The sequence below is a fragment of the Euprymna scolopes genome, chromosome 46 (assembly GCF_053919585.1).
Source record: "Euprymna scolopes isolate OS-2025 chromosome 46, ASM5391958v1, whole genome shotgun sequence".
In the NCBI taxonomy this organism is placed as follows: Eukaryota; Metazoa; Mollusca; class Cephalopoda; order Sepiida; family Sepiolidae; genus Euprymna; species Euprymna scolopes.
The window spans coordinates 131209933-131222368 of record NC_136527.1 but is presented as its reverse complement, the minus strand read 5'-3'; the positions used below and the strand labels follow the sequence as shown (position 1 = coordinate 131222368).

The 12436-nt window shown below is 36.2% G+C and overlaps 1 protein-coding gene across 1 annotated transcript; it reads right to left on the bottom strand.

The window, feature by feature from the left end:
• Nucleotides 1-1105: 1105 nt before the first annotated feature.
• LOC145270918 (uncharacterized) lies at nt 1106-5937 on the bottom strand. The gene is made up of 4 exons (XM_080126466.1): nt 5877-5937; nt 4432-4790; nt 4053-4137; nt 1106-1249 (listed from the first exon to the last, which is right to left on the bottom strand). Exons 1-4 carry the CDS (start codon nt 5910-5912, stop codon nt 1148-1150), a joined length of 582 nt encoding a protein of 193 aa, XP_079982592.1. The 5' UTR covers nt 5913-5937; the 3' UTR covers nt 1106-1147.
• Nucleotides 5938-12436: the final 6499 nt, after the last annotated feature.

Genomic DNA, 12436 nt, shown 5'->3' with positions numbered 1-12436 from the left:
AAAGCTGTTGATTTTATGTATTGAATGTTACAACTTTGCCCCCACTCCTACACACACAGACACAGCGACGAACGAACCTGGCGACGCTTTCGATTGTAAATATAAGAGCGTTGTCGGCGGCGACAACCGGAAATGGCAAACCCTGTGTCAGTCAGATTTCACTTTGAACTGCGAAATAATTCGTTTTAACTAATGAGACCTGTGGAAATTCTAAGGTTAATCCTTCCGAGTTAAGACAACAAAGCGTAAAATTTGAAAAAAAAAAAAAAAATACAAAACAAATATATAATATGTAAATGTTACCAAAAGATACCAAAGATAAGTTACTCTTCTAAATATATATATATATATAATTAAATAATCTATATATCTTTAAAAATGAACTTATCTGTATGTCTGTCTGTGTGTCTGTAATGTTAACGAATTCCGCTCGTTTGAATACTCCAGAAATTTGTCTGTTAAGGGGTCAAAGTTATACCATTGAGAACTCTACCAAACTCCTCCGGCAATTTTGAGTCTAAACACTTGAAATTTTAGATATAGGTTCCTTGGACATGGAAGCCGTTATTTTATTTTATGTATTTATTTATTTATTTTTTTTTGCTCAATTTGCCAAGCCTCTACCTCAGGGCCACCAAACAATTGCCACGGAAATGGAAGAAATTAAGAACTAATTAACTACGAATTTGGGAGAGTACAATGACAATCTAGAGTGTTCGAACGAGTGGAAGTTGTGAACATTACATAGATGCTAGTTGATTACCTTATAACATGGCAATGTGTACGTTTTATTTCTTTTGCTCAGCATTCGGACAAATGAGTTGACAAAAAAAAAATTTTAAGAAAATAATTTTATTAACGGTAAATGCGCAAGAATTACGGGTGCAAAGAATTCTGCTTAAGTTTCTTTTAGCTGCTGTTTCTGCTCGTGTAAGGACTTCTTCAGGATGTTTATTGTTTTCAGTCAACCTGGACTTCTCTTTGCCACTGGAATCAAGTCGTGTTGACTCAGGAGAAGAGGGGTTAGTGATTGTGTAACCCGTGCTTCACTGTTTAGTGTGTGCCTATCATTCGGGTAAATGAGTCAACAAAATAAAACAAAAAATACATTTAGAAAATGATTTTATTAACAGGAAATGCGCAAGAATCACGGCTGCAAAGAATTCTGCGTCAGTTTCTCCACTCTGCCTTTTAGCTGCTGTTTCTGCTCGTGTAAGGACTTCTTCAGGATGGCAATGTCTTGCTCGGTCTGTAGGGAAGAGAAGATAAACAAAAAATTCAATCATTTTATTGTAGACTAGCATTTCAGCCCGGCGTTGCCCGGGTGTTTGGATGTGTTTGTTGAGCAAAAAAAAAAAAAGTGGTAGTAGGAAGACAGGTTTGAACACGTACCCCAAAGGAGGAAAAGAACAGGAAAAAAACCTGACGTCTTTGCTGTAACGCCCACCGCCAAACCAGAAGTGACATGTTTAAATTAAAGCTAGACAATCGAAAGGAAAGGATGACTTTTGAAAATATTGGCGAAAAAAAGCGACACCCCCCCCTGTAGAAAAGTGTCCAGTTGAAGATGAAGTTATTAACATCTTTAGCCATTTTTTTTATATTTGTCGTCTGAAAGGTTGAACTTCAAAACGATACTGATCTGTTAAAAATCCGTCACCTCTGTCGAAAGTTTTAGGCAGACATGCAAACATACATACATAAATTTATATATTGGTAACTAAAAATTTTTGATCCAAACCGATTAAAAAGCTTGCCCTATCTCTGAATACCCTTTATGTAAAATTTCAAATGTTTAGATCAAAACATTGTCTGAGTAATTTGGTAGAGATCGCAACGGTCAATTTTTAAAAAAACTTTGAACCCCATTATGACCCCTGAACATTTGTTTTGGGCTCAAATCAAGTTATTAAGTTAAATCCATGTCCAAGGAAACTATATCTAAAATTTCAATTGTTTAGACCCAAAATTGTCGGAGGAGTTTGGTAGAGTTCTCAAAGGTCAAATCGTTGAACTTTGACCCCTTAACAGCCAAATTTCTGTCCGAAAACGGATTACAAAGATTTTCCCAAATTTCAGTACCCTATATATCAAATTTCGCGTCTGTAGACTGAAAATTGACAGAGTTATTGCGTAGGGGAATGTTCACGTTTATAGATATATAGATATGAGCAAAAATATCTTGCCTTTGGTAACAGTTATTTATAGAATTGTTAGATGAAAGTCTAGAACAGTTCTAACAAATCAGTCCCTCCAAATGTTAAGAATGGCTTTCTAAATAAAGTTCTCCATCTTCGGTTCGTAAACTTCATAAGTAACCTATTAAGTTGTTAGGTGGAGACTTGCAATGTCTGTTCCAATGTCTGAGTCGCCTTGGCCATGTGCCAAAAATTGATACATCATCGTCCTAGTGACTCATGGCCGAGGCGACTAAGACGTTGGAACAGACATTGCAAGTCTCCAACGTGCTGAGTCCAATCCTGAGCGAAAGCAGTGGCAGTGACAACACAATGGCAGTGACAGGGATAGACGCAGCAGCAGCAGCAACAGCATTAAGCGGTAGCAGCAGGGACGGCCTGAATGGACCGAGAACATGGTACCCCCGTAACAATAAAGGGTTGGGTTCGAAATTCAAATAAAAGTTCGCGAGTTTGAGATACACCTGAAGAAGGCTGAAGGATAATACGGCCGAAGCGTAGTGAAAAAAACACCGAAGATGAGGAAATGAGTCCGAAAAACGAAATCCATAATATCTACACTCCTATAAATTCTTTTTTTTTTGTGTGTGTAATTATATTCGTATTGAAACGCTTTTCTTCTATTTATTTAAAAAGATAATACAACTTTGTTATATATGGCTCGTAGCTGGGTTCATTCAGATTCGTGTGAAAGAAAACATGGAAAGAAAGAAAGGGAGACCATGACAGAAAGAGACGAAGATATATATTTCTCTCACATGCAAGTCAGTCTGGTTTCCGATTTTGAATGGAGTAGACATGGTTGAGATTTCACTAAGATTCATAGAACTAAAGAAACATGTGGAACTACCAAGAAATAGAAGAATAAGCCACACAATGAGATATACACATAAGAGACAAAATTCTCCCCCTCCCCATTATTTTATTCTACTTGTGAGTCAAGGCCTGAAGACCACCCGAGGATAAGGGTTAATGTATGTAAGGTGTTAGTGCAGTAATAGTTAATGGTATAAATTGGATAGAATTTTTATTATTTATGGGGACGGCTCAACAAGAACTTGTTTACATTGGATTTGAAGGCCAGCAGATAGAGAGTGAGGAGGATTCATATATAGTGGTTGTAGCTAATCAAGTGTTTTTTTTTTGTTTTTAAAGTTTTGCAAGGGGGCCCGTAGCTGGGGTCATTCAGATTCGTGTGAAAGAAAACGTGGAAAGAAAGAAAGAAAGAAAGAGCATGAAAGAAAGAGAGGGGGATATCTTTTCTCTCGCATGCAAGTCAGTCTGGTTTCCGATTTTGAACAGAGCAGACACGGTTGAGATTTCACTAAGATGCATAGAAGTAAAGCAAGATGCGGAACTGTCAAGAAATAGAAGAATAAGCCAAGCGTTAATTAATTAAAGGAAGCCTTCGATTTGTTATCTTGTACAGCTGCAAGCGACAAAGAAAAAAATGGTGAACTTTATCGCATATATATGCATCGCAATTGCATTCACAAATACAAAGAGACACACAGGATGAGATATACACGCAAGAGGCAAAATCCCCCCCCCATTTTAGTCAAAGTCCGAAGTCCACTCAAAGATAAGGGTTAATGAATGTAAGATGTTAGTGCAGTAATGGTTAATGGTATTTGGGTAGAAGTTTGATTATTGATGTGGACGGCTCAACAAGAACTTGTCAATCATGAAGCTTCCCAAGACGAGGGCCATTGATTTAAATTGGGACGTGATGGGAGTCAGAGCGATTATGATGAAAATAGAGAAGGTTCTGTTGTTTTAAATTTACTGGGGAGGAACCATTTTAGACATGAATAGTAGTCTGAAGAATCCAAATGTTATGAAACGTTGCCTTACCTGTGAGAGTTCAGCATCAATAGACGCTATATCTGGATCTTTCGTTTCCCATGACTGCAACATATTCAGGTATTCTTTCAGTGATCTTAATTTGTAAAAATATATAACAATAAATGTTAGCTTCAATTTTAATATTTGCTGCTTCTGCACTATTAGGACGAGATTTTGTAGTCGATAAATGGAGTTTTCAGATAAAAAAAAAAATAATGGTTTTAATTGATTTTTTTTGTCAATTCTAATAAATTACAATGTTAGCTTCCAAATTATGCAGTCGAAATTACCTAAATATTACTGAATTATTAAAAAAAAAATTTAATCGCGTTAGCAAGTGAAGAAATTGCCGCCACCTTGTTTAAATTGAAACATGCAATGTACTTACGCTAATTTCTCTCGTTGGGTTTTGTAATTCAATAACAACTTGTTTGTCTCGAGCACTTCCAACCGCAGATTAGCATCAGTCGCCTCCTTTGAGACCCGGAAATCGCTCGGGGTCATCAGCAAAACATCCGAGTCTTTTTCCTGAACTGGACCAGGACCAGCATTCTTGGCTAATGGATTCCCAGACTGAAGTTTTGTATCGGGCTGAACGTCTACTAGCTGCGGCTCGGGAGAAAGAACCAGTCGGCTAGCAGGAGAGAGTCTTTCAGATGAATTCTCGGGAGGAGTCTGGTTCATTTTAATCAGCCTCTCTGGCCCTTCTTCAAATCTAGGTTTGACCAAAGGTTTTTCAATCGTAAACTGTAAATAAATGAAATTTTAAATTCAAATTCATGTCAAATCCTGGTGAAAATGAACAAACGGTGCAGTTTTAGGCTTTAATATATGTACATTTGAGTTCTGCAACCATACAAAAAAAAAAATACAGCAAAATGTCACTTTAAATGTAAGATCCCTTAGCACATTGAAAAATAGAGTGGAAGGGATGTCACTTGATGTATGATCCCTTAGCACAATGAAAAATAGGATAGGGGAAGTTACTTTGAATGTAAGATCTCTTAGCACAATAAAAAAGTAGAGGTATGTCACTTTATAGGTGAGATCCCTTAGCAAAATGAAAAAAAAAGTAGGGCATGTTACTTTAAAAGTAAGATCCCTTAGCACAATGATAAATAAGGTCGAATGTGGGATTTTTCTTTAAATGTGAGATCACTTTTCAAATTAAAATATTGGGTGGGGAGATGTCACTTTAAATGTAAGATCCCTTAGCACATTGAAAAATAGGTTTGGTGGGGAAGTCACATTACATATAAGATCCCTTAGCACAATGCAAAATAGGATAGGGAGAAATAACTTTAAATGGAAGATCCCTTACCACAATGAAAAAAAAGTAGAGTATTGTCACTTTAAAGTTAACGTCCCTTAGCACATTGAAAAATATGGTGGGGGATGTATGATCCCTTAGCATAAGGAAAACTAGAGTGAGAGGATATCTCTTTAAATATGAGATCCCTTAGCACAATTAAAAATAAGGTTGGGAGTGGGATTTTGTTATAAACACATTAAAAAATAGTAGGGGTCAGAGTGGACCTGGGAGCAAATAGCAATTAAAGGGTGGCTCCACACTCCCCAAAGCCTGCAAGCTGGGGCCTAACCACTGGATATAGTGTAAGGTCATATCCAGGACCACAGATATATATAGATAGGTACAGAGATTGAGAACGCACTAAAAATGTGGCTTCATTTCGGTACCTAACTTACCTGGGTGGGTTGCCTGTAGGCGGAGAAAAACCGTGTCACACAGACAGACAAACAGTATGAAAATTTATAATAAGATATAACAAAAATAAAAAAAGAAATAATACCATCAAAATAGACAATTCTCACCTGATTTTCAATGTCTTTGGTTATAGCTTTTTCCATCTTGATAGGAATTTCGGGACTGAAAAAAGAAAACCAAATTGCTAACTTAACGATACAAATCCGATACACACATATATATGTGTATATATATATATATATATATATATATATATATATATATATATATATATTTAAAATATAATTATTTATTATTTTTTTATAACTTTTTACAAACGAAGCACACATTCGCATAAACACACACACACAAATACTTAAACATGCACACATTCACTCTTCAAACTAAACAAGTTTAACTCAGCACACACACACACACACTCGCATAAACACACACATACTCGCATAAACACACCAATACACACAAACACAAAGTATTACTCTGTGTGTGCGTGCGTGCGTGCGCGCATGTAAACCAACCGGAAAAGCACGCCCACCTTCACTCTTCAAACCAAACAAGTTTAAATCAACCAATGAAAAGGCAGCTACGTAACACACACTCCATAAAAGGTAAAAAAGGTTGTAACGTCGATTGCGATCTGTTTGATTTTTCCCGGAAAAATGTTAACCGTTCCACATCGATGGTCAAATTTTTTTTTTTTTTTTTTGCTTACATGGAGGTCAGAAGCGACTCGGGGATAAGGGTTATTGTGTGTATTGTCTATCTTACTTCCTCTGTCCCCCTCTCTCTGTATGTCGCTCTGTCTCACGCACTCCGTCTCCTCCCTCCCTCCTCTCTCGACGTATTTTTAATCAAATTTCTATTTTCTAACGTCAATTTTAGATTTAAAAATTTGAAGGAAAACATGAATTACCTCCCTTTGTCCTTTCAAATTTCACTTCGTTTTTTGTTATTTTATTATGCAATAAATTGAAATATTGAATTTCAAGCGAAACCAATGATATCTACTGAATTTTCATGTCGCAGTACTGAACACATCCAAAAATTACGAAAAACGATTCTAGAAAATTAATCTTTTCATCAAAGAAATTTAATAATATAAACTGTGTCAAAATACTATTAGAAACTCACCGATGACAAAATTAAGTTTCTTATATGTATATTATATAAACTGTGTGAATCACTTTATTGCAGACTAGCATTTCAGCCCGGCGTTGCCCGGGTGTTTTGAGGTGTATGCTGAGCAAAACAAAAAAAAAAAAAACGGTCAATTTTTTAAACTTTGACCCCTATTATGACCCCTTAAAATTTATTGTTTATGGCTCAAATAAAGTTATTAAGTTAGATCAATGTCCAAAGAACCTATATCTAAAATTTCATGTGTTTAGATCCAAAATTGTCGGAGGAGTTTGGTAGAGTTCTCAAAGGTCAAATCGTTGAACTTTGACCCCCTTAATCGCAAAATTTCTGTCACAAAACCAATCACATCGATTTTCCTCAAATCTCAGTACCCTGTATATCAAATTTCGAGTCTGTAGGCTTAAAATTGACAGAGTTATTGCGTAGGGACATGTACACACACAGATACACAGACACTTTCACAGATATATATAGATAGATTAGTTAAATATCAATATTTCACTAAATATTCGTCAAAAAATAAAATTATATCATCAAAGGATTGCTTTAAGGTTTGTTATTTCTAAAAATGTTATTTAAATCCATGCGATATTCACAAAGTTATGGCATTTTATTCTTTATCGAAGAATTTATACTGTCCATCGCTTTTATTGCTGGTCTCTTTAAATGTTGTTTCAGGACAAAAAATACAATGTCTAATGATGAAAACCTTATTTTTAATATTTGGATATATAGAGGGGATGTGGATATATTTTTAATATTTGGATATATAGATTGGATGTGGATATAGGTATATGAGAATCCTATAGACCAATGCAAGTCAACGTGTATTCAATTGAAAATTTCTAAGTCCAAACAACAGGGGATGTGGATATAGGTAGATGAGAATCCTATAGACCAATGCAAGTCAACGTGTATTCAATTGAAAATTTCTAAGTCCAAACAAGAGGGGATGTGGATATAGGTAGATCAGAATCCTATAGACCAATGCAAGTCAACGTGGATTCAATTGAAAATTTCTAAGTCCAAACAAGAGGGGATGTGGATATAGGTAGATCAGAATCCTATAGACCAATGCAAGTCAACGTGTATTCAATTGAAAATTTCTAAGTCCAAACAAGAGGGGATGTGGATATAGGTAGATCAGAATCCTATAGACCAATGCAAGTCAACGTGTATTCAATTGAAAATTTCTAAGTCCAAACAAGAGGGGATGTGGATATAGGTAGATCAGAATCCTATAGACCAATGCAAGTCAACGTGTATTCAATTGAAAAATTCTAAGTCCAAACAAGAGGGGATGTGGATATAGGTAGATCAGAATCCTATAGACCAATGCAAGTCAACGTGTATTCAATTGAAAAATTCTAAGTCCAAACAAGAGGGGATGTGGATATAGGTAGATCAGAATCCTATAGAGCAATGCAAGTCAACGTGTATTCAATTGAAAATTTCTAAGTCCAAACAAGAGGGGATGTGGATATAGGTAGATGAGAATCCTATAGACCAATGCAAGTCAACGTGGATTCAATTGAAAATTTCTAAGTCCAAACAAGAGGGGATATGGATATAGGTAGATGAGAATCCTATAGACCAATGCAAGTCAACGTGTATTCAATTGAAAATTTCTAAGTCCAAACAAGAGGGGATATGGATATAGGTAGATGAGAATCCTATAGACCAATGCAAGTCAACGTGTATTCAATTGAAAATTTCTAAGTCCAAACAAGAGGGGATGTGGATATAGGTAGATGAGAATCCTATAGACCAATGCAAGTCAACGTGTATTCAATTGAAAATTTCTAAGTCCAAACAACAGGGGATGTGGATATAGGTAGATGAGAATCCTATAGACCAATGCAAGTCAACGTGTATTCAATTGAAAATTTCTAAGTCCAAACAAGAGGGGATGTGGATATAGGTAGATGAGAATCCTATAGACCAATGCAAGTCAACGTGGATTCAATTGAAAATTTCTAAGTCCAAACAAGAGGGGATGTGGATATAGGTAGATGAGAATCCTATAGACCAACGCAAGTCAACGTGTATTCAATTGAAAATTTCTAAGTCCAAACAAGAGGGGATATGGATATAGGTAGATGAGCATCCTATAGACCAATGCAAGTCAACGTGTATTCAATTGAAAATTTCTAAGTCCAAACAAGAGGGGATGTAGATATAGGTAGATGAGAATCCTATAGACCAATGCAAGTCAACGTGTATTCAATTGAAAATTTCTAAGTCCAAACAACAGGGGATGTGGATATAGGTAGATGAGAATCCTATAGACCAATGCAAGTCAACGTGTATTCAATTGAAAATTTCTAAGTCCAAACAAGAGGGGATGTGGATATAGGTAGATCAGAATGCTATAGACCAATGCAAGTCAACGTGTATTCAATTGAACATTTCTAAGTCCAAACAAGAGGGGATGTGGATATAGGTAGATGAGAATCCTATAGACCAATGCAAGTCAACGTGTATTCAATTGCAAATTTCTAAGTCCAAACAAGAGGGGATGTGGATATAGGTAGATGAGAATCCTATAGACCAATGCAAGTCAACGTGTATTCAATTGAAAATTTCTAAGTCCAAACAACAGGGGATGTGGATATAGGTAGATGAGAATCCTATAGACCAATGCAAGTCAACGTGTATTCAATTGAAAATTTCACAGTCCAAACAAGAGGGGATGTAGATATAGGTAGATGAGAATCCTATAGACCAATGCAAGTCAACGTGTATTCAATTGAAAATTTCTAAGTCCAAACAAGAGGGGATGTGGATATAGGTAGATGAGAATCCTATAGACCAATGCAAGTCAACGTGTATTCAATTGCAAATTTCTAAGTCCAAACAAGAGGGGATGTGGATATAGGTAGATGAGAATCCTATAGACCAATGCAAGTCAACGTGTATTCAATTGAAAATTTCTAAGTCCAAACAACAGGGGATGTGGATATAGGTAGATGAGAATCCTATAGAGCAATGCAAGTAAACGTGTATTCAATTGCAAATTTCTAAGTCCAAACAAGAGGGGATGTGGATATAGGTAGATGAGAATCCTATAGACCAATGCAAGTCAACGTGGATTCAATTAAAATTTCTTAGTCCAAACAAGAGGGGATGTGGATATAGGTAGATGAGAATCCTATAGACCAATGCAAGTCAACGTGTATTCAATTGAAAATTTCTAAGTCCAAACAAGAGGGGATGTAGATATAGGTAGATGAGAATCCTATAGAGCAATGCAAGTAAACGTGTATTCAATTGCAAATTTCTAAGTCCAAACAAGAGGGGATGTAGATATAGGTAGATTAGAATCCTATAGACCAATGCAAGTCAACGTGTATTCAATTGAACAGTTCTAAGTCCAAACAAGAGGGGATGTGGATATAGGTAGATGAGAATCCTATAGACCAATGCAAGTCAACGTGTATTCAATTGAAAATTTCTAAGTCCAAACAACAGGGGATGTGGATATAGGTAGATGAGAATCCTATAGACCAATGCAAGTCAACGTGTATTCAATTGAAAATTTCTAAGTCCAAACAAGAGGGGATGTAGATATAGGTAGATGAGAATCCTATAGACCAATGCAAGTCAACGTGTATTCAATTGAAAATTTCTAAGTCCAAACAAGAGGGGATGTGGATATAGGTAGATGAGAATCCTATAGACCAATGCAAGTCAACGTGGATTCAATTAAAATTTCTTAGTCCAAACAAGAGGGGATGTGGATATAGGTAGATGAGAATCCTATAGAGCAATGCAAGTCAACGTGTATTCAATTGAAAATTTCTAAGTCCAAACAAGAGGGGATGTAGATATAGGTAGATGAGAATCCTATAGAGCAATGCAAGTAAACGTGTATTCAATTGCAAATTTCTAAGTCCAAACAAGAGGGGATGTAGATATAGGTAGATGAGAATCCTATAGACCAATGCAAGTCAACGTGTATTCAATTGAACAGTTCTAAGTCCAAACAAGAGGGGATGTGGATATAGGTAGATGAGAATCCTATAGACCAATGCAAGTCAACGTGTATTCAATTGAAAATTTCTAAGTCCAAACAACAGGGGATGTGGATATAGGCATATGAGAATCCTATAGACCAATGCAAGTCAACGTGTATTCAATTGAAAATTTCTAAGTCCAAACAACAGGGGATGTGGATATAGGTAGATGAGAATCCTATAGACCAATGCAAGTCAACGTGTATTCAATTGAAAATTTCTAAGTCCAAACAAGAGGGGATGTGGATATAGGTAGATCAGAATCCTATAGACCAATGCAAGTCAACGTGGATTCAATTGAAAATTTCTAAGTCCAAACAAGAGGGGATGTGGATATAGGTAGATCAGAATCCTATAGACCAATGCAAGTCAACGTGTATTCAATTGAAAATTTCTAAGTCCAAACAAGAGGGGATGTGGATATAGGTAGATCAGAATCCTATAGACCAATGCAAGTCAACGTGTATTCAATTGAAAATTTCTAAGTCCAAACAAGAGGGGATGTGGATATAGGTAGATCAGAATCCTATAGACCAATGCAAGTCAACGTGTATTCAATTGAAAAATTCTAAGTCCAAACAAGAGGGGATGTGGATATAGGTAGATCAGAATCCTATAGACCAATGCAAGTCAACGTGTATTCAATTGAAAAATTCTAAGTCCAAACAAGAGGGGATGTGGATATAGGTAGATCAGAATCCTATAGAGCAATGCAAGTCAACGTGTATTCAATTGAAAATTTCTAAGTCCAAACAAGAGGGGATGTGGATATAGGTAGATGAGAATCCTATAGACCAATGCAAGTCAACGTGGATTCAATTGAAAATTTCTAAGTCCAAACAAGAGGGGATATGGATATAGGTAGATGAGAATCCTATAGACCAATGCAAGTCAACGTGTATTCAATTGAAAATTTCTAAGTCCAAACAAGAGGGGATATGGATATAGGTAGATGAGAATCCTATAGACCAATGCAAGTCAACGTGTATTCAATTGAAAATTTCTAAGTCCAAACAAGAGGGGATGTGGATATAGGTAGATGAGAATCCTATAGACCAATGCAAGTCAACGTGTATTCAATTGAAAATTTCTAAGTCCAAACAACAGGGGATGTGGATATAGGTAGATGAGAATCCTATAGACCAATGCAAGTCAACGTGTATTCAATTGAAAATTTCTAAGTCCAAACAAGAGGGGATGTGGATATAGGTAGATGAGAATCCTATAGACCAATGCAAGTCAACGTGGATTCAATTGAAAATTTCTAAGTCCAAACAAGAGGGGATGTGGATATAGGTAGATGAGAATCCTATAGACCAACGCAAGTCAACGTGTATTCAATTGAAAATTTCTAAGTCCAAACAAGAGGGGATATGGATATAGGTAGATGAGCATCCTATAGACCAATGCAAGTCAACGTGTATTCAATTGAAAATTTCTAAGTCCAAACAAGAGGGGATGTAGATATAGGTAGATGAGAATCCTATAGACCAATGCAAGTCAACGTGTAT

Coding starts and splice junctions, on each gene's coding strand:
- LOC145270918 (XM_080126466.1), bottom strand. CDS start 5,912: ATGGAAAAAGCTATAACCAAAGACATTGAAAATCAG. Junction 4,791..5,876: donor CCAAAGACATTGAAAATCAG/GTGAGAATTGTC, acceptor ATTTATTTACAG/TTTACGATTGAAAAACCTTT. Junction 1,250..4,052: donor TTGATGCTGAACTCTCACAG/GTAAGGCAACGT, acceptor TCTTCCCTACAG/ACCGAGCAAGACATTGCCAT.